The 23930-nt window shown below is 40.9% G+C and overlaps 1 protein-coding gene across 7 annotated transcripts in view; it reads right to left on the bottom strand.

Annotated features, from left to right (window-relative positions):
- Positions 1 to 23930, bottom strand: part of LOC122884563 (adhesion G protein-coupled receptor A1) — a 166350-nt gene that overhangs the window by 30649 nt on the left and 111771 nt on the right. For all 7 annotated transcript variants that reach the window (XM_044214628.1, XM_044214630.1, XM_044214629.1 and 4 more), the window contains one exon: positions 6672 to 6799. In XM_044214628.1, coding sequence (XP_044070563.1) covers positions 6672 to 6799 — 128 coding nt within the window. The remainder of the gene's footprint in view (positions 1 to 6671; positions 6800 to 23930) is intronic.

Below are 23930 nucleotides of genomic sequence, written 5' to 3'. Positions count from 1 at the left end.
AAGAACTCAGTGTGTTATTCAGTGTACAACCTTCCTACACAGCTCTTTCACCCACTTTTACACATACAGTACATACAGTGGTATATGCACACAAATAGGAATCACTCTGCTGGTTTGATGATGAAATAAAAAGAGATTGCTTCCAGTTGGCTGGGCCAATTGAAGTTTTCACAATGTAAAACTATGCACTCATATCCACTTTGTGGATAATGGCATCAGCCGGGGGTTACACAGCCTTGGGCAGGGCACTCAACCCACATCACCATTTCCATCCAGCTCTTAGAAAATAGGCTAAATAGGTCAGACAATACTAACATATTTGTCATACTGTGTGAATTAACACACCATCTATTCGTTTAATTACTATCCTGTGTTAGCTCCCTCCTTTTCATCCATACAGTCACTGTCACCATTAGAAATTATATAACCCTGTGCTGGAAATCTCCACTCCCCAAAATGGAGGAGCGGAGACCCGGCTGCACGTGAGCCAACTGTAGATGAAGCAGTGGCTCAGCAGTGAGCTATGAGGCGTGTCTGGGGCCGGGCTTCACTGCTCTTTGTAAGGGGAGGGAGAGTTAAAGCTGCTGTTGTCGATGCCTCTGCCGCGGTCCAAATACTGAACTCCATCCAGCAAAGAGGACATAAATCAGGCTGGCTCCTGGCCTCCCTGGAAGGGGGTTTTCATAGGCTCTGCTTTGGGCTTTCATTGGGTCAAGTACATTAACCTGGCAACCCTTCGCATCCCCATGTCCCAGAGGGTAGGGGGGATAAAGCTGTCCTCTCTCAGCATCTGCTCTCTCACCCTGCACCCACTGCTGGGCCAAATGTAAGGGACAATAAAGCTATGGGCAGTATAATATGACACATTATACAATGGGTAGTTTCAGCCAAGCCATTTCATTGGTGGAAGACATGTTCCAAACATGCCGATAAGTCCCATTAACCATATTACCATGTAACGCTGTGCTGTTACATGGAGATGTTACATGGAGAAATGGAAGTGGTTTCATGTTAATTATAATGGAGAAAACAACCTGCAATAGGGCTGGGCTATATGGTTTAAGTCAAGAACACAATACAAAAATATTCCAGATACCAATATATGTATAACCATATGGCAAGTCACAAATTAAAAGAATTAAAGAGTTTCCCCTCGGGGATCAATAAAGTATTTCGGATTCTGAAATAAAATAATATAATTTCTGTTCAGAGCAATGAAGTGTGTTCAAGCCGCAAACATCGTCTGTCTGACGTTTGGTGCTGAGCAGGTAGTGTACAGTTAGTTTATTCAAGCTTTTTCAGAAAAAAAGCTGCATGCTACGCAGGTTTCTTGGATTAGAGGACATTCAGGGCTAAGACCGGACCTCTGTAGGGGGTCCGGGAGTACCCTCCAAAGCACCCTTCCAAAACATTTTTTGGAAAAGCAGTTAAATGTATTTATGTTAATATTATTTAATTTGAATATTCACTTTCTTTCACACACATACACACACCTACACACACACAAGCACTTTTCAAATACAATTCAGTGCACTCTTCACCTCTCCATCACCTGCTGCTGTCTGTTTATCTGTCTCTTTTCTCTCACTCTCCATCATCTGCTATATAAATATAAAACAATCAAAAAATAATGTTTTATTTCTCTGATTTACTGCTTCTTGCTAACCAGGCTCACTCTCCTCATTCACTCTCTGGCTCGCTCGACCACAGCTGCTCGTTGAGCCAGGGAGGAGGGCTTAGCTGTTTTAGTGTAATAAATAAACACAATAAACTCAACAAAATATCAAGAAAGGAAATACTCTTACACCTATTTTCCTTATTAAACAGAAAAATACAACCATACACCTTCTGAATTCACCTTTCTCTCTTTCACTGAACTGTCTTGTTAACTCATCCTAAAACACACTTCATTCAAACTCTATTCAAACTCAACAGAAGCAAAATAACTTACGCTCTGCCCCCATACCTTGGAACCCATACAGACATTTACACACCTTGCTTTCCTGGCTCAGCATGAGAGGAGGTTTGTGCAACTGCTTCAGCTTTAACCTGTTTTTACCTGTATAAAATGCCCATTTTTTCCTCACACTGTGTGAGCTAGCTAGCGTTTGGCAGCCAATAAGACACAAGTATTTCCACGTATTTTCCTGTAAACCCTCTGATTGGTCTTGCCTCTGTTGCATTCACTGAAGATACAAAATTACAACACTCTCGTCTTCTTTAGGTACAAACTGCTCAATTAGAGCGGTTTGTAAGTTCTTTACATCTAAGCAGCAGCAGAGTGACAACAGACCTTAACATAGTTACGAGGTATAAAATATTTAAATATTTAATAAAAAAATACAATTGTGAAAATATCTAATATTTACCACAGGGTGCCACCAGCTGCCCCAGAGTGCCACTAACTGCCACAGTCTTTTTTCCAACACTTTGTAAAAAAGGAGGATTTTATTTAGCTTGACTTAGGTTGTGTTAATTGATAATTGGTTATATTTTTGTCAAAGAAAAACTGCTGTTGAAATGTGTTAGATGTAATTTATATGTAATGGTTAACAACTCAACTATATTGATAGGCCAAAATAAAGTTACACATTGAAGCAAACTATGTGGTGAATCAATAAAGCTGCAGTTGTCACGGGTGTGAACACAGAAGGAACAGAACTAAAGAGACTAAGGATACAGGGTTGACACTAAAGTTGTTTTATTATAACAATAAATGGAGCAAGGGAACACTAGGAATTCAAGGTAACATGAACAAGGGAATTAAAGGTACAGGCCACAGAGTGCCTTGCACCCTCTGGCACCCTATGGCAGCTAGTGGAACTCTGTGGCAGCTAGTGGCACTCTATGGCACCCTGTGGCAAATATTAAGATCACAATAGTATTTTTAATAAAATATTGTATTATTTTATACCACTTAACTGTGTCAAGGTCCGTTGTCAATCTGCTGCTGCTTATATGTTAAGAAGAAGTGAAAAAGAAACAAGTTTGTAAATAAAAATGTGTAACAATTTCTCTCATATTTTTATTTTATATTTATTAAGTAGCCTACATGTTTTTTAAATATTTTTTAAAGAATAATAAATTGGATGATTTGTTTTTCATCACTGTAATAAGTTACTAAGGCATTTTTAGTAAAGAGTGTATTTTTGTTTCTTTTTATTTCAAAACGAAAGTAGAACATGCTTGCTAAACAAACATTCCTATAACAGATTTAAGGCTGCTGACCTGTCGTGACAACAAACCTTTCTTGGCCCTGCACTAGTTGACAGTGAGTCGAGGGAGGCGTCTCTAAACTGCCGAACTAGCGCTGCTCACCTGCAACAGGCTGCCACAGAGTGCCAGTAGCTGCTACTGCGGTGCCACTAGCTGCCAATGCCACTGGGAGGATCTCAGTGCTGCAAGGATCAGTCATGCATCCATTGATTTGCATGGCGCACTGTGTGTCACGTAGAAAAAAACGTTCAAGACAAAACTCTGGCAGTGGGCAGGCGTGTGCGTGAGACGAGCACGGCAGGCGACAGTTTCACTGGATCGCGCCTGCTTGTCGCTCCTCCTGTCAGATTGCCCGGGCCTCCCTTCCTGCCCGCTTGCCTCTCATTGAAAATGAATTAGAAGACCTGAAGACTAAATCTAGAATAGGTGCCAAATCTATCTAGTTTGGCTTATCTTGCTGGCAGAGAAAGAACCAACAGCACATACTATATGTATATATGTATTTATGTGTGTATGTGTTAGTGAGCTGAAGTGAGAAAGTGACACATTCAAATATGCACAATCTACTGTGCCTATCCTTGAACAGCCTTCCTCGCATTCTGCCCATTTAACACACAGTCCCGACACTTCACGGCTTGGATACTGTCAGTCAGCTGAAGTGATACTACACAACTCAAGTGTTGCTAAACAGAGATGTGTTTTAGTGCTGGGGAGTGCCTAGAGGGAGGTGTGGAGGACGAGGAGGTGTTGGCGTTGGTTAATGTGAGCAACGTTGAAAGAAAACCCCTGTAACCCTCCCCTGTGTGTGGCAGACATCACAAAAGCTCTTGCTTCATATCTTAAATATGGGCTTCTCACTCTAGTTTGAACTGGAATTAATGTATTTTTGCTCTGAAAAGCACATGAATGAATGGGATGAATGAGTGCGTTTACATGCGCACAAGTGTCTGAGTTACAATCCGGTCATTTCCAGTTTTATTTTGTAATACTCACTTCTCCTTTGTGTTTTGTGCTTTACTTCCTGCCTCTGTGTCTTTTCCCTCCAGTTTTGATTGTCTGTCCGCCCTGATTAGTTTCACCTGTAACTTGTTATCTCCCCTCATCTGAGTGTCTATAATCTGTGTGCTTCCCTTGTTTCTTTGTGCATTCGTCCTTTGTCTTCATGTCAAGTGCCTTTGTTTCCTGCATTTCCCAGTGTTTTTGGATTTATTCTGTTTCTCTTGATCTCGCCTGGATTTTGGACTTTGCCTGCACCGTGTCTTTGTTTGTTTGCTTTCTATGGGCTATGTATTCTGATTTGACCCGTACCTGCCTGACACCTGTAAGCCTTTGTTATATTCACTTAGTTTGTTCAATGATTTGAACTGTGCCAGCTCTCCCTGTGTCTGCGTTTGGGTCCAAACCCTTTTTGTCCCCTGCTTGACACTTTACAACAGTATCCCAGTTATGCTTTACCCATGTTAACACCTTATTCTGTTTTGAGAAACCTGGATGTGTTAGCTTGAGCACTCTGATAGAAATCTGGATACTGTTGCATGTAAACACCTTTTCCAGGTTTCTGATCATTCTCTGCCATGCTCACAGGTTGAAATAAAAAGAAAGTCTGACTTCAGTAATGTATATCATAAAGGGTATTGTTGCTCTCACTTTTCATTACTGGTGATGAGATGAAGAAAATAAATCCAGCACTACGGTAAATGCAGAAGAATTCAAACAACCAAAAAACTAACTGTTGATTCACAACAATTGAGGTAACTCAGTTGGTACAAAAATGATGAGATGTGCTGGAATGAAGACACACCTTAAACCTGGATACTGTTATCTTTATGTAAATAGGGATATGAATAACCAGATTTCGCATGTACCATAGAAAACAAGACTCAAAATTGGGATACTAATGTGCATGTAAACGTACTCATGTCTGCTCCGAAGGTAATATTAATACATTTGGCAAACTGAAAGCCAACTCCAGACTCACTCTCGTTTTGGAACAAGCTTTGGGTTTTTTTTTTCGTGTGTCCACCATTTTCGTAGCTTCCACACATCTTGCGCACTGTTAATGTCTACACACCCACTGCCCAAAGGTTGGCGCCCAGAAACATCCCTAACACAGCAAAATAAGAAAATACAGGCAGACTGCAGGGTCTCTGCAGATACAGACACCGCCACACACTTCTAGTGGGTCATAAGTGATGATTGAGAGGGATTATTTTTGTATGAGTCAATACATTGTTTTTTTTGGAAAATCCTACTCATTCAGCCTTTAAAGATTAATTACATTTTTTTTTTTTAAATATTTGTTTTGTTTTGTTTTTTTCTTTTATAAATGCAGTGGTGCATTACTACCATTTCATTTAATAAAAAACATGATCGAGGGCTTTTGGCACTCTTCATTCCTATTAATATGTCTTCAAACCCTGTGAATTATGACTGTGTATTATTGAGTTTCACTAATAATATTAAACTGAATTTTTAAAATGACAATTAGATTTTCTTCTGCACACCCTAGCAGAATATCCAGAGGTGTTTGTTTACACTTCACTTGAATCAAAAATCTCAATCTCCTGCAATTGTGAAATTGCCTCTGCCTGTATTGCAGTTTACATTTTTTTTTTCTGTCAATACTGCAGTGCTAGACAACAATAAATGATGCTGCTGTTTGGAGCCCCAGATGCTGTCATCACTGTCTGACTGCAGAAGGACGCACCCTGTCTCTGTCCCAGGTGACACAGATGGATGCAAACCGCAAATTCTGCAGCGCATTCACACAGTTTCATAAGTTTTGTGCTTTAGTCACATAAGGCCAGGAAAACATAAATAAAACCAAATATCTCTGCATGAGAAAATATCAGTTAACTGTGTTATTCTAAGAATAAAAATGTAATATTATTGAAAATGAGAAATTTTTTCTTTATATTAAAATGGATGGAGAGCTATTACAATAATACCACATTAATGCCACAGACATGATAAAGTGACTGATGCTCTACAAGAACAACAGATGATGAATTGGCGTGCTGAAATAATACGTCAGTCAGTCCCCCCCCCCATAACAGCATCCACATTCTATATGGAATAAAGGAACAAAGGCGGCCGAAGTACCCCTTAGAAATCCATTAGAATCATACATTTCTGCTATGACACACACTCACACACACATCTGTATGTGTTTAAGATCCTCTTAGTCAGACAGGCTGCAGTGCTTTACGCCAGCCTAAATCATTTGACTCACATCGCAGTCAGCTCAGGATCTGTGACAGAGGACTCAAAAACAAATTGTAACCCATGATGGAAAAAAGGCGAGAAATGAAGAGATTACATATGCATCTGCCCGAGTGTCCAGATGTAGAAATTAAGTTAAGGACTATGATTTTAAATTAAGGTGCGACAGGCTGGAGAGGCTTGAAGTTTTAAATGCATACTTTAACAGAATCGAGGTGGTGCTTTCTTCTTACCTGTGGTGCACTATGTACGTGATGATGGAGGCGAAGAGGCAGAGCAACATGACCGCTGTGCAGGCATACACAACCGGGTGCAGAAACTCCCCAGGGTATGGGGGAAAAGACAGCACCTTCTTCAGATCCTAAGGCAGAAAAAGAGAGAGAAAAACTGGGGATCAGACATAAGTCATCATTAATACAGTATCACAAAAATAATCAGTGAGCAAGAACTAGGCCTGCACAGTGACAGCATTTCCGACAATCCGCCCAGAGACGAAGATGATGAGCTCTCCATATGCATATGCACAGTATACTGCACCGACGAGATATGCAAGCAAAATACAAATGAATGTCAAGAAAATTTCTTCGAGTTAGAACAAATCAGCATAAAAGAGTAACAACCCTGTCGAGTGAATATTCTTCCCCCCTGCATTTACATTTTGCATTTCAGGCATTTAGCTGACACTCTTAGCCGGAGCAACTGAGTGCAACAATAGCATAAGCTTCCTAGTCTGCCAACATGAAAAGCAAAACAAAAATGGATAGCAGCCAGGCAAAATGGAAAAAAAGGAAAACAGTTAAGTCGCTTTTTGTCTCTCAAAGACACATTGTTAACAGATGCTCATTAAGCCCTTATCAACATCACAGTCCATTTGCTTGGTAATTTATTCTACATGACAAACTTCTTCAACTCTTACAGCAAACATTTTGACAGCTACAGCTTAAAACTCTCAAAGTACAGACGACTTTTTAATACTTTAATTTATCGTTGTACTGTATCTGTAAGCTTTAGATCTGTTGTGTTAAGAGGCAAAACAAGCTATTGTAAAATGTGTACACCCATTTCACATGCACTCGACTGCTCTTGCTCTATGTGGAGTCAACAGTGACGTCACGACTTAGGCTCCATCGTGTTGACGTTGCTAAATAAAGCGCACCTTATCTCCATAACCCCGCCAGCTCAGTGTGAGTTTGTGTCTGCGAGAGTGATCCACATACACGCTGTCTGACTCCATCATTGTCTCTGTGAGCAGCCAAGTGGGATATTCTCTCTCCGTGTTTATCTAAAGGATGATGAGCCTGTCGGGGCCTGTGAGGGGTCGTGACCTTCAACTGAGCATTTATAAGTACAGTTGTAAAGTAGTGGCCCGAGATGGAATAAAGGGTTTGGGGGACAGGACACTGGGGAGATGTAGAACAGGAGAGTGTGTGGTACAGGCACTCAGTCCAAGCCTCATCATTTAGTCTAATAAAGCCTTTCCGATGTGTTTAAGGAGGAAAAAGGAAGTTGGAGCCAAGATTTCTGTTCAAGTTATAAAGATCATTTTTATCAGTGTAACCTTTAAAGGCGTCATTGCTGTGATGTTGTTGTTCACTTCCAAGAGACCACTTTGTCTTTCCTCGGACTGTCAGTTGCTGATGACTGAGTCTTTGGTTGTTGTCTTGTGTAAGGTACCACATGTTTAAAACGATACAATCTGCGTTAATGATACATTCGATAGTATCGAAAGTACCGAAGCTATGAAAAAAAACAGATCACAATCACATTTTCAACCCAAGGCTGCACAGATTTTCTATACCAGCACTGTGGTTGTTAATAAAAAAAAATAAAAATATGATCCTATTCTGTGTGCCTTGGAGTATTGTACTGAAGTTATTCTTAAATTTGGTTTGTATTTCTTTGCTAACTACCCACATCTTTTATTTATTTTTATTTAGTCATGGTGGGCTGGAGGCTTTTTCCACCTCACAATAGGCGAGAGGCAGGATACACCTTGGGCTGTTTGTCTATCACAGGGATAACACCAGGGCTGCCAAGTCTCACACATCGACCGTGAGACTCAAGACGCTCTCACGCCACACGTCCATTTTCTCACGCAGTGAAAAACGAATGTATAACTGATAACATTGCAGTGCGAATCAAGTCTCACCACCTGATGCGACACCATCGTACACAGGGACAGTAATCAAGTGGAGCGCTGTGAGTTGCAGTTTATGACTAGAGTGGTAACGTTACTGGTAACTGGAGTTTTGCGATAGAAAAATTAAACAATGAAGCATCGCCAACAACAGCAGGACTGATGAGTTGATCTCTGTGTGTCACTGATTAACTGATGTCTTTTACCATCTTAAAATGTAAAAGTTAAGTATGGATACATGAAGCTAAGAAGGACTATGTTCCTATATAAGCCATTCAGTTTAAGACAACGAGATGGTGGCTATACAATGTTTTATTTATTTTTCTATTTTTAAAAAAGGGAGTAAAAATGTATTTTGAGTTTCAGTGAGAAAGTATAATATGGAAGCAAATTAGGATCATTAATATTTTGAGCTTGTGAAATGATGTTGTATATCACCTTTTGTGTGCATTGAAAAAACATTTTTAAAAAGGTTTTGCAGCTGTAGAAGTATTTTGTGCATGTGTGAAAAGGTTTTGTGCACGCAGATATCATTTGCACATATATAAAAACGTTTTGCAGCTGTAGAAACATTTTGTGTAAGTGTAATTAAAATATGTGCAGGAATATTTTCAACAGGGAGGTTTCACACAGTCTGAGAGACGGACATACAAATGTCCTTGAGAACACATTACTCAAGACAATCCACAGATTTGTTGTGAGCAGTTACATGTAGGAACTATTTTCTTTCTACCAACATGAAACTGCTCACAACAAGGTCTGTGGAGTAACTGAGTCATGAAAAACCAAACTATATTGAAAAGTTGGCAGCCCTGTAACACACACATATAGGGTAACAGTACTCGGCATATAAAGAGTTTGGTGGGTGGTGTTAGTTTTTTTAGTCTTTTCAAAACCAAAAACACGTGCTAAAGTCTAAGGAATGGATTAAACAGTGTGTTTACGGTATGTGCTCTAATGTAAGCTGCAAATGATAGCATGGTCAGTTAACTAGCTTACAGGATTTTACAGGGTTTTCGTTTTAAAACATTCAGCTGGAAACATTAAAAATGTCAGTCGGTGAAGGCATTGTCAACCAAGTCATGGATTTAACGTTAGCTTAAATAGCTGATAAATTCTGCTAGCAAAAATTGTAATTTCAGCCATCAAGATCAACAATCGTCGGCTAGAAATGAGAAGCCTGCTTTTGTCTACTTCTGAAAGAAGAAGAAGAGGAAACCGGAGCACCCACAGGAAATGAACATAGACACTAGGCAAAAATGCTAACTCACACAGAATGGCACCAACATGGCCCCAGAGAGGCCGGGTGGTAAAACTTGCACTTACCAGTCATAGGTCGAATTATTTATCATATTTACACATCCAGCAGACACAGAGCAGCAGTAGCATTGATTTGGAGTTGTGCCTGTGTCCACCTGATGATTATAAGTACAATATTCACTCTTCTTTTAGTTCTGTTTTGCTCTTCACCAATTCCTGGGGGAAATATCTGACTCTTTAGCTGCTAAATGATGCACTTTCTTCACTACTTAGTTGCTAATTTTGTCTGTCTGTTGATTATTGTTAACAGATAGTGTATAGTGGGTTTATTTGAGCTTTGTGCTGAAAACAGCTGCCTGCTGCTTCTGGAAACAAGGCTGATGGAAGTAATGAGACTCAAAACAGTGAAAGTGGGGGCTGTAAAACCAAAACCATTAAGCTGAAAGACACTAAAACACACCACAGAGCTGAGGGGAGCTCGGTGGGTTCGTCACTGCGCGTGCCACATACATTTAGTCATTTGATCCATTGCTAATATAAAAACATTGATTAGAGAAGCTTTAATACTAACCATAATATCTCTGAAGAACTACTCTTGCCTAACCTTTAAAAGGGGTGGAAGAAAAATCAGCAGGATCATCGATTTTTAAAAATATAGACATTTATGACATTGCAGCTTGGCCAGAAAATCAAAAATGACAAGAAGGAGGGATGGAGGAAGAGCTGGAGAGAGGACTGTAATTAGACCTGGGCAATAAAATGTACCATCATTTGGGAGGACAGTTGCAGGAAAAAAATGAGGAAGGAAAGAAAGAAAGAACAGTGAGAGAGTGGCCCTTTTGGAGGAAAACACAACATGACAAACACATTCCAAAATTCCAAAAACAACTTCACATAATTTGATAGTTACAGATTTACAGGGAATAATTACGTTTGTATTTATCCTCGGAGCGATGTCATGGAAGGACAATGAAAACTGATGTTAATTACAGCTCAATGAATTGATGTTGCTGGGGAAAAAAAATCATGGCCTGAAGCATCAGCAAGAAATCGTGCTGAAATTAAGCTTTTAAGTCAGTAAGCTGATTTATATACTTAGCAAATAACACTTCATAGGAGTTTAGATCATGAAAAATAACCCAACATCAACTTAACTAAAGGTCAAAGAGAAAATGTGTCCGCGGGAATCAGTTGCTGCATCGGTAAAAACCAAATCATGCTCACACATATTGAACAGTTCAATGAAATGCTAACATGGTGAGTTACGGCAGCTATTGAAATTCCTTTAGGTGTGAGGTAGGAAGTCGGACGTTCTCATGGGACATATTATCATCATGACTGGGCTTATGATGTTGGCTGAGAATGTCAGCCTCTCGCCTCCAAAGTCTTTAACCATTTCTCAGCAGCCCACAGCTGTGTGCTGAGCTGCTTTTCTCAAAATCCAGACATCATGCATCTTGAAAGTGTTTACTCATAAAACCATACATGTGCCCCAGTGCCTTATTACTAAAGAGTAGTATTCTGACTTTGATAGAAATGAATACACTATGTACAAATACTGCACTGACAGACATAAACTCAGCTGCAACTTTGAATGCTATTGCCAATTTAAGAAAACATAAAAAAAACAGCTTTTAGAAACAGCATTTTTAAGAATTTACAGTATTTCTTTTTTTAAATGTTTTATTTTGGATTTATTTACAGCACTGTCGACCATCTTTTCACTCTTTGCAGTTCCTAGTTGCTCCTCCATTCTTGTCAAGCATTGTATTTGAGACAGTAGTGTCCATTAACACCATAGCCAAAATTTAAGCAATTAAGTATGCACGTTGGCATTATGAGTATACTTAATTAAGGATTTTTTTCACTGAGTATTCGCTACATACTTGAAACACATTTTGAGTTCATTAAAAGCCTAAAAGCCCTGCTAACAGCAGAATGTACTGTTCCCAGCATCCAACTGAACCACAACAGACTGACATCACCATCCTAGCTTAGCTGTCGATAGTGGAGCTAAAAATCAGGTGTGACTAAAGCTGCAGAAGCAGTGTTAGGTCTTACAGTAGGACAGGACATTCACACACAGGGCCTGCTGAGGTCTGGATTTACTTCTGTAAGAGAAACACTTTCATAGATGGCTCGATTCCTGCTATTTTCAGTTAGCTCAAGTGTTTCCAAAATTACTTAAAGGCAGGATAAGACAAGGACAATCTTTTGAAAGACAATACACCCATAAGAAGATAAAACAATCTAGCTGTTTGTGATGTGACACTGATGTAACATGTTGGTGGTGGTAACCACCATCGAAACCTGTAGCAGATAAATGTGGGATACACAATACAGCTGAAACAATCAATCAGTTAGTCGGTCAACAGAAAATTAATCTAATCAAAGTCACCAAACATTCCCAGGTACCAGTTTCTCCAATTTGAATATCTTTGTGTTTTGGACTGTTGATCGGACAAAACAAGCAAAGCAAAGATGTCACCTTGGGCATTAGGAAATTGTGACAGCCATTTCTCACCATTTTCTGACATTTTACAGACCAAACAATTAATCAGTTAATAAAAACAAAAGAAATAAGGAAAATAATTAATTGCAGCCCTAGTACCCAGAATCAGGAGTACCACAAACACTAGAGGACAATTATAAGACAATTTCATGAGACTAACAAACAAACATTTCAAGCAGAAGTGCAGATGGACTGGACCAGCCACAGAAGGACCGCAGTAGCCTAAAGGTTTGAGAAGAAGCTGGCTGGCGGGACACTAGGCTTGCTGAAAGTCAATGAGTAACAACTCTTCTTCAACAAGCACTACAGAGGTACCCTTGTGCAAGGTGCTGAGCAGCTGCTCAGAGGACAACAGTAGAGGAACGGCTGCAGCATATACAGCAGCATAGTATGAAAGCGAAGAAGGGCAACGCTGGAATAGAGCATGCATGCTCAGCAGAACCTTCCCCTGGACGAATAAAGGTTAAAAAAGACCTTACAGCAGGCAGAGCTGGGGGAGAGAATAGAAAGAAAAAAGGAAGAAGGATGAAGGGAGACTGTCCCTTTCAGCAGATGAATAGGCCCAAAGAAAAATGGCGTGTCGGACTACAGGGTGCCCTGAACAAATTGTTCATATGGCTCATAGAAGCAGTGTTTATGCTCCTGGGGTGATGTGGGGCAAACTGCTGCAGCACGTTCAGAAGAGAAGGCTCGTGTGGGATGAATGCACAATACGTATACTGAACACTGACTATGTACTAGAATCACTATAGCTTTTCACCAGTGTTGTTATAATCTACCTATTTATCATTTTCTTTAAAGCATGTGCAGATTTTCTTATATTTGTGTCTCTTAAAGGCTGCTACATTGAAGTTTTACATTGACTCCTATATATTTAAGTTATGTATATATATCTTATAATGCTGTGCAATAGATACAGACTGTAAAATTGCAATTCCCTTGTTGACCCGGCTGTCATGATGACTGATAGGCCATTGGCGTAGCTCGCAGCATGCTCTAAACTGCTCTTCCCTGTTGTACTCTTCCTTGCAGAAGCCAATAGCAGAATGTCAGCTAGAGACAGGAGAAGCCAGCTTCAAATGTGATTCCTCCACTCTAGTTATTATCATGACTGCTATCGTATTACATCACAGCACCATGGCCACTTCATTACTGTGTCGGTGCGGCAAGACAATATGACCGACCCTCTGACAGTGCAATTCATTACGGAGAGGCAACAATATTACCATACAGGGCAGCTTAGTTTAGCCTATTCTGGATTTGGACTGACATGTTACATCTAAACATGCCTCCATTGTCAGCTAAACAGGCCCCTGATCCGCTGTTTGTGTTGTAGTTACAACTTTAATCCAGGATCCTCCCTCCCCATGCCAAAATCAGATTACCAGAGTCAATTAAACTTGATCCATAATCTCAGCGCACAGGCACAGTGGGTGCAAGGTTATCAGGCCCACAAAATAAAACGGGACAAATACATTGTTGATCTGAGAGGACTTACAGGCTCAGTGTCTTCTTGTAGTCTGGTGATAGGTTATGATGATGAACTGCAGAATTTGTAGAACTTACATGCAAATAATTCCCTGGCAAATGTAAATGTAATGCATTTTGCTTTTAATTGATGCTGTTGAAACCGCAGAATCTGTAAGCCAATCTGTGACATATGTCCTCACAAATGTGCTCCTTTCCCTGCTGTAATCACATTGGTGCACGCAAGAATGCACAAACATTGTGGGAGAGAGGGAAGAGAAAGGGAGTGAGAGAAAAACAAAATTAAAATCCTCTAGTGAACAGCCTGCGGGCTCCCGCCTCCCAGCTCCCATCCAGCACTGTATTTTATCATCCTTGAGTGGCCGCGCGAAAGCTGTAACAGAACCAGAGTGAGTGTGCAAATCAAACCCACTCCAGCTTGCCCATACGCCACTGGATAACAGAGAGAGACAGGACAGCGGCGGGACAGAATAACCTCCGGACTTGACAACAGTCAGAAAAACGGTCATGCACCATTAATGCAGGTCATCAATGTTTCAGCGGTACCTTGTGGCTGTCACTCAGCTCGTAGCTTTGAGGTACGTTCATGCTCGTAATCAGCACCTCGCCCGGGGGAATGTTCAGCAGCAGAGGCAAACAAGGCCCATCGTGAAAAGAGTAATCAAATCACATGGAATCAAGTACGCATCTATCAAATCAACAAACATTATGAGCTGATGAGGAACTTCACTCGGCATAAAAGATGAAGCCCTTCTAGATGAGCACCTTAATTTGAGGCTCCGACATATAAATCGTGTTGTATCTATCTTCTCAAACCTCAAGGGGGCATTGTTTCATTAGCATTAATTTCTCTAGAGCCTCAGATTAGAAGTGTTGTATTTAGCTTTGGGCTATTCAAATTCCTATACAAAAGTTACAGTAATCGCTGTTCTGTGGAGATATTTAAAGTGCGACCATCAAATAAATGAGCCTTGTGCACTGCTCAACCTTGCAAACAGAGTACAAGCTCATAGTCTTTGCCTCAATGTAGGCAAACTCCCCTCTACAACTGGAACAAAGAGATGTGAATACTCAACGCTGCTATGAACAGAATGAATCAATCCAAACAAATGTGAAAGCAGGGACAAGATTGGAGGAATGACTAATCTCTTTCTTTCTTCTGCTTTTATTTATCCAGAGTATATCCCTTTGCTGAGCATGATGCCTCCTTTCTCACTCATACAGTTAAACACATTGGCTACTGGGAGCTACCCAATCTGACCAAAGGTTCTCAAAGGCTCCCTGGCACACCAGCATGTTTCATGTAGGGCTGGGCTTCAATAGCAATTTATCAGATCTGAGTCCATTCACATCCCTTATTGAATATACATTCAGCTGCCAGTTTATTAGGTACACCTAGCTAGAACTAATACAGTCAAATACAGCAGCACTGCATTAAATCCTACCTTCATAAAGGTTATAATGTTCAGTTATTGTTCTGTTTCTGAAACTGTTTTAGAGAGGTGTTTATTAAATGTTATGATAATTTTGGAGGATGTAGTTTGTGATGCTGTTGACTTGTTTTGCATTATCAAACCTTTGGAAAAACATTTCTTCTCTCCGATGTTTAATTAATTGGCAGAGCAATTTAATCGCTGTAAGTCGCAGGTTGACTGACATCAGTTGCCACAAATATTGTACTATTGTTCTTTTGCATAATAACTACAACAATGACTATGAGTAGGCCTATGCAGCCATCCTAGTGGCTCTGTGAGGCTGCGCAGCACTGCTCTGAGCTAACATCAGCATGCTAACCACATCTGTGACGCTCACAATGACAATGCTAACATGCTAGGAAGGTATTGGTATAATGGTTACCATTATCACCATCTTAGTTCAGCATCTTAGCATGCTAACATTTCCTAATAAGCATTAAACACAGCTGAGGTTGATGGGAATGTCGTTAGTTTTGCAGGTATTTGGTCATAAACCCAAGCAATGGACAAATTTACAATTTATCTTAAGGGGGGCATGGACATACCAAATTTAATAGCAATCCATCCAATAGTTGTTGAGAAATTTCACTTAAAACCACAAATGCCAACCTCGTGATGGTGCTAGAGGAAAGGTCGGGGATCACCAAAGTCTTTAGGATCATGTGGGAACCATGAATATCTGTACAACAGTTTGTGCCAATCCATCAAGTAGATGCTGAGATACTTCACAAAATAAGTGAAAACATTGACCTGCTGGTGGCGGTACAGGAAAATTCAGAGGATCACCAATGTTAATAGGCACCAAAGTGGTAGAACGACTGACAGACAGACATTTGGCTAAATACAACAGTCTACAATTAGTACATAGTGTATATTACTATAATTAGTAATTCCACTTGGAATCATAGAGTGGTGTTACTTATCCCTCCAAAATGATCTTTGGTAGAGTAAAGACACCAGCTTGCAGAGGGCATGTTAACTAGACAATAGCCAGATTCATTTTAGATTCTGCCAAGATTCTGCAAGTTACTTACAGAATTAACATAAATTAGCAACTGCTGATACAATCTGTCATTTCAACTGACAGTTAATGCCAGCTGAAAATGAGAAACCTGCTTCCTATTTTGCCAACCTGGAACCAAATCCAAAATGGCACCAGCCATCGGAACCCAACCCAAGTTTCATGTCGAGATTTTCAAGCCAAACATTAGATTCAACCCACAACCCTGCTCCTCCATACTTTCACCTCCAAACCTTCCATCTCCTCAGTCTGAGAACACGCATCAATAAAAATAAAACTGAGAGAAGGCTGCTTTAAAATGTAGAGAAAGAGGCTGGAATGAGTCTTTTTTGTTTATATATGAGCAACCCTGAAACTCTGCTTGCCAACATCGTGTCTCTCATCGTCTTTGTACATGTGTGTGCATGAGAGAGAGAGAGAGAGAGAGAGAGAGAGAGAGAGATGGTTAGTAGGTGTTGTCTGAGAGGGATGACTCATCTCTTCCAATCGCTACACGCTACAGAATGCTCAATGGATGCATGCTCATACGTGTGCACATACACACAAACTCAGAGTCACAGGCATGGACATAGAAGCAAACACAAGGGCAAATCTACGCACATGCACACACACACACACACACACACACACACACACGCCTACCAGTAACACCTCGGCCCTCTTACACACACTGCTCACGCTCTGTTCTCAGCTCCCTGAGATGGCATGCTGTTCGGCACACAGAGTGGGAGCATACATTACACCTGTCCGCACCTCGTTCCCTTGCAAGTCAATAACGTTGTACCAAAACATCCCCTGTAACAATGGATGAGAATAGGGCAGCACTCCACAGGTTCTGCTCTGTTAACACTTAAAGACGGCGCGGCGGAGAGGATGCACTGTAAATCCTGCCTCTGCAAGCAGCACAATGCAAACAGCCTCTCTAACAGAATGCATCGCTCTCTGGCAATGGAGGTCTCAGTGGGTAAACAAGCTTACGTTTGCCTGTGTGGTGCTTAACGGCGCCAAGCTGGTGCATTTACAGAGCTCTCTCACACACACATCTGTTTCTGTCCACCATTTTCATGTGCTCTTTCTCTGTCTCCAGCACAAACCTCTGACAGCCCTTCTAGTGGCTGGCTGAATACATAAAAAGCAACCGTGTAATGTTGGACATTTGATGGCTCTATTTGTATCGCCATAGAAACCACATTGTTACCAAAGCTTTTTGTAATAAAATGCATGTTTGCAGGTAAGGGGTCTTGCCACCACCTCCCTGAAAAGCAAAAATAAACGCCTTAAAAAAAATGAATGGCCTTGTCGTGATGTTTTAAACGCTGTCAGGAAGTGTAACCAGTGCTGGACTGTTGCTGCCATGTTCTCTAACTGTGGCAGCATTTAGCGCCCTGAGAAAGAGCTGCTGGGAGAGAGAGGGGGGTGGCGGAATGAAAGCTGTGAACCGTGCAAAGAATAAATTCATGAAGAATATGTTATGTAGTGCATCTAACAGAAAACAGCTTGTAGCAGGGACAACAATGAAAAGCAGTGATATAGGAGATAAGGAGATGAAGAGTGATTATATAGGCAAAAAAATGTGGAGACAGATGGAGAGAGAAGAACAGTTAAATCATTACCCCTTCAGCCCAGGAAGCTACTGTATGTCTGACTCAGATGTCTCTTCCCCATCCCTCCATCCCCCAACTGCAATGCAATTTTCCTCCATTTTTGATTACAGATTGCTCACCGTGATCTTAGCCCAGTTCCATTTTACCATCTGACAGTTGTGCTATCTGTGCCATTTAGACCTAAGTGAACGCTCCATCTCCTCCGCCAGCAATTTACATGTTTGCATCTTGTTAGGGCCATTTGTAAGGCAAAAGCAAAGCATCAGGACAGCGAGAGAGGAGGGAATTTCAGCGCCCAGATTAGTTTTCACCTTTGATACCAGAGCGCATCGCTCACCCGTGTGGAATGGCATTTTGGAAAGGAGATTTTTAAGCGAGCTTTGAATTTGAACCACAGTGATACAAAGGCCTGTCTATGGATGTGTAATTCACTCCGAAATGAATATTTTCAGACATATCTTCACCCACTTTGACATACTCTAGAACACACATGGCAACAGTACACATGAGCTCCTATCAAGATGGATAGACAGAGAAAACACTCGAGGATACAATGTCACTCAACACTGAAGATAAACCCAATGGGGAATGTTTTCCTTTTAAAAGAATTTCTATTGAGATCCATCAAGCTAACATTGCAGTGTCTTGAAGCACCAAGGAAAAGCTATCCAGAGTGCCTGGAAGAGCTCCCCCATCTTTCAAACTACCTGGCTGCTGCTCCAAAATGCCCTCTGACCCCACCCAGCTGGCACCCAGGACTTGGAACAATTTGAAGAACTGAAAGAGTTTCCCTACGGGGATCAATAAAGTATTTCTGGGTATTTCTGATTCTGATAAGGGATCTGTCATGGACTTATTTCACTGGACTCATTTCACTGGACCCTTTATGATCACATTGTTCAATTATAATCCAATTGTTGCATATTGTATTTCTTGTGTATTACTGTTATTTTCTGTTCACTTTTAATAACCATTTTCACATATAGCAGCTGTTGCCAAGGAGGAGGAATCTCTCTTTGACTAGACTCTCCTGAGGTCTCCCCTTTTTTCCCTTGTGTGCTGAGGTTGTTTGAGGAGTTATTCCTTGTTGTTGTCCTGGGCCTGTAAAGCCCTCTGCGACATTATATGTGAAATTGGGCTATGTCTTGAGTGGACTTTTGATGCCTTATCTTACACGTTGCTGCAATTTTCCCTCCTTTTAAACCCTTTACTTGTCCTATCCACCAACCACTGTCATGGCCCATTGATGGTCTAGAATGATAGCTATAGCCCTGTTGATGTATGAGCAATCTTGTGAGCAAAGATCCAAGTAGCTAAAATAGCCAGTTCCAATCCTCCTCCAAGGACAAAGCTGGCATTATTCTGTGTTTTTCTTATTGTCAACAAATCTCATGAAAAGACCACAACCACAGTGATCCTACTTCCCCAACTTGTCTGTGGCAATCAGCCCCAAACCCATTCACTTCTAATGAAGACGTAAACCTTTAAAAACCGATCAAAAAGATATAGTTTGGTTACAGTTCAGTAATTTCATAAAACAGCTGTAGTTTTAGCAAATGTTATTCAAATAGGAGTAAATAGAGCATTTATGGGGACTATTTTTAGCTGTGGATTAATATGCGCTAATAAGTGGTTACGGAATCAGGACTGTGTATTTGAAATTTAATTTAATTTCGGCTCTCAGACGGGAGCCGGCTCATAAAGCCGACTCGTTCGCGACTGACACATCACTAATTTGTAGACAAAAACGAAAAAAAATGAGTATCACCAGCGTTATCATTTAAGGCTGCTCCCTACTTGTTAATTGCATCATTCTTACAACTTCTTGATGCGTCCTATCAGAGTGCACAATGCATGTTTGAACTGCTCTGTCTGTGGATTGTCTGTGACAGATATCATCAGGTGGTCTTGTAGTTCATGATTTAATATGAACAAATTGTGAATAATTTGCAAGGTTGGGTCTGATCTAACAAATCCTTGGCAGCCCCACTCTAGCCAACAAGAGAATACTTTCCTGCATGAAAACAGTGAAATGTACATTAATATTGCATCCTAAAAAAAATCTAAACTGTGAGACCTCTGAGTAAAAATCTGAAGGGCTCTTACTATACCTTGCCAAAAGATAGACCCCTTCGCCTGTCATGTTATCGCTCCCCCTTCAAATTACGCAAGTCTCATTTTCTGCTGTCCTTATCTTCCTCCTAGGAGTACACAGGGGGCCACATTGCATCAATAACTGCTCCCTAATTACAAGCCTAGCAACCAGCAGCAGGAGCAACTTCACACCCTTGCTGTAGATTAAAAAAAGACGCAACTGCAGGGCATGGCTGTACTCTCCTTGTATGCTGAGGAGAAGAATGCTGAGGAGAACGTTAGGTTAAACGTCAAAGGTCATGGTGATCCTGATTGGTTGTGGCAGAAAAGGCGATAATGTATAATAAACCACTTGCAAGAGTTTATTTTGTTCAAGTCTATTATGAAAATGACTGTCACCTTTAACCCTCGACCTTCTCTGTTGATATGCTTTTGCTAATCAGGGCCTGGCAGCAGTGAAATGGAGGGTCAGCTGCGGACATTCTGGGAGCTGCCGTCTTGGCTGACAACAGAGGTGGACATGCAGACAACCAGTCCGCATGTCCACAGGGCTGGATCACTTTCTACACTGCCCTAATAGAGAAAAAATAAATAAGCTCTTAATGTGTTTGTCTAGACTGCCCAGCATTGTGCAAATGAGGTGCTGTCCGGTTCAGTTAAATGCAGTGCACAAATACAGCAACCCAAGTGAAAGCTAGTGACAGAAACAAACAGCGGCAGAGAGAGGGAAAGAGAAAGACAGAGAGAGGCTGTTTACACGGCATGCCCTCATTTCTACCAAGCTGTCTCTGGGGTTCAGAAAGGGTCGCACTGTCGAATAGGGAACAGCTGGTGAGAGAGGGGGCATTTGAACTTGGGCAGTTTCAGATCAGATGCCATATTATGATGTGAACACTTTTTTTTTCTTTGCTTGAGTACTGTTTGAGACTGAGTGTACCGACAGCGTTCTAGGACATGAATCATGTATGTCAGATGGCCTCTGTCACATGCAAAAGGACAAGTGGGACCTGTTTCATTTTAATCATTTGTGACTAATCATAGACTGTGCAGCAGATGTATGTGAGTCCACACACAGTATTGCCATAAAAGAACTAATTTATACCTCCTCCAAGTGTTCATATCTGACTAATTGTTTGAGAAAATGTGTGCCAAAATCATCAACTTGGAAATAAAATCAAAATGCGACTACATCATTATCTTTCATAAAGACTGCTTGTCAGCAAGGACATGTTAGGTTTTACACTTCAAGCAAGCAGTTTCCTCACTATAAAAAATGTAGCACAGATTTGGCTGCCAATTAATCAGTGACTGTATATAAACAACATCAAAACCGTGAGACCACCGAATAGCCTATTAACTTTCTTTACACACACACATTAAGCGCAACAATTCCTTCTGCTGCAAGCAGCACTATTATAATCTTTCATACACTTAGCTGAGGAGCATACATAATTTGAATTAAAGCAATGCAATTTGTATCCAGGTTAAAAGAGGGATACACACTGCATTAAAAATAGAGCGTCCAATACAGAGCGTCAGGGAAACGGGCCAATAGGAAAAACTGTTGATGTCTGAGATAAATGGTGGTCTGTGAGCTCTGCACTCATTAGTCAGGGAGAAAATAATGTGCATCACATCTCAGGTAATTCGCCAGCAGCAATCTGTTGGATGAGCCAGACCCTTCCCCTTTCACACCAAAGCAAGTCCGCAGTCAGCAAACACTGAGAGGTTAAATCAGAACAGTAGCAACAGAAGAAAGCCTGCAGTGGCGATGTGGTTTCAGCAAGCACACACACTCGCTCACACACAAAGCAATCCCCATGTGTGAGAGTAATCATGCCTGACATCAAATTTAAGTTAATGCTTACAAATAGAACATGAGTGCATTTATTAAATATTAACCTAAACCAAACCTCAACTCATGTGCAGTAAGTTCACACAGCACAGCACAAACTAAGCCTCTGCGTAACTGGTGAAGTCAGCGGCTGGTGAGGAAGGCTGCATGGCTGCCTACTCGCGGATGGAGGTGGATTAGTGCTCATCTGTCAGCTGCCACGTTTGGAACAAGTGCAAGTGAGGTAAAGGGTGAAAGGTAGCTGACGCTAAGCGGGCCGCAGATAATTAGCATTTACTCGAAGAATTAGCTTAAGCTCCATAATTATGACAAAGCTTAACACCAGCACAAACACACATTGTGCATTACTGATTAGTCATATTCTGTAAAACTATGTGGTTACTTTGAGTTACATTTGTGGTTTACTCTGTATCCACAGAAAATCATATTTCACATTTTTAAATATGTAGAAGAGGCTTCTCATATGGTTTTAACATGTTTAACCAAAACGGTGGTATCCAAAATCAAGTTAAAGTAATAGTTCAACATTTTGGGAAATACACTAATTTGCTTTCTTGCAGAGAGTTAGATGAGAAGATCAATGCTACTCTCACGTCTGTTTGGTAAATATGAAGCTAACGCCAACAGGCTGTTAGTTTAGCTTAGCATAAAGACTGTAAACAGCTAGTCTGGCTCTGTCCAAAGGTAACAAAATCCACCTACCAGCACCTCTAAAGCTCACTAATACACACTTGTATCTTGCTTGCAAAAAAACAAAGTGTCAAAATGACATGTTGTGATTTTATGGGAGGTATCGTGCTGGACTATTTCTTGGCCGGGAGCAGTGACTTTCTGGAGTCTTGTCGTCACAGTGAGGTTTCCAATTTGTAATCCTGGCCCTTTTGTATCAAAAGGGCTCTCCAGAGGCTAAGAGGTGTGCATTGTATGTTGCCCTGTTCCTCTAACACAAACCTCCTTTAATTTAATCCACTGCAGTTTACACACAACCACAAGGCATCACCCCCCTCTGATGATATCACAGTCTGTCATCACCCCTTCCCTCTTCCCCTCCCACTACAATGCATATCAACAGAAAATGCCAACGCAGTGCTGTGAGACACGGCTGCATATCTAAACAGGTCATCGTCATTATCACTGTAAATCCCTTCATCTCCTTAAACACACACACCAAAGCTCCTTTAGCATGAAAATGCCTCAGATAGAAAATGTCCAGGGCATGAGGATAAAGTTAACCCCGCTGAAGCCGGAGCCTGTTTGCGGGCGAACGATGAAAACTGGCTTGTTGTCTCATTATGTCTGCCTTGAGCAAGGATGTGGACAAAAAAGACTAATGAGGACACATAACTTTGAGGTTGCTATATGCTGAAAAATAGACACAAACAAGAAAACACTGTTTCCCAGCTACACAAGTTGCCAGGAGGTCATTTTCAATTAGCAACACGTATCCTGCACAACTTACAGTACGTGTGTATTAGCCATAAGTGCTGAACAAGAAAAGACCAAATGTGGATTGAATTTGAATAAACAACTCCCTTTAAAGGATGTTTTTAAAGAATATAATCACAATCAATTGGTGTCTCCTCTATGAGGCTGAAGCACAGAAGGCTTTCTAATTTTATCTCCTTTACCCTCCCCCTCCATCCATTCACCCTTCATTTCCTCCAAGTTACTACCTTTGGCGTGACAATAATAGTGATTCAGTAGGCAATAAACATTTTGCAAAAAAAAGTATAGGTGATATATTGTTTGTAAAGTGCATCCTGATTATTTCTGTGTTCTCACAGAGTGAGCCGTTTAGAGAAAGGATGGATGGATTCTCACAGTCATTCCACTATATTTTGTTCCTCTGTATGGGAGACAAGACCTTGTGGTCAGCTCCAGCAGTCAGCAGTAATGTCACACTGGTATCAAGCCTGTAGAAGGCTCAGCCAATGAGAACTAATGTATCAAGATCGGATCCTGTCTTGGTTGGTCTGGTTCGAGATGGAGGTGCAGCAGCGAAGACAAGTGAACTGTGGTCTGTTTGGCGATTTTTGAAACAGCAGA

The sequence above is a fragment of the Siniperca chuatsi genome, linkage group LG11, assembly GCF_020085105.1.
Source record: "Siniperca chuatsi isolate FFG_IHB_CAS linkage group LG11, ASM2008510v1, whole genome shotgun sequence".
NCBI classification, from domain to species: domain Eukaryota; kingdom Metazoa; phylum Chordata; class Actinopteri; order Centrarchiformes; family Sinipercidae; genus Siniperca; species Siniperca chuatsi.
This window is presented reverse-complemented; position numbering and strand designations above follow the sequence as displayed.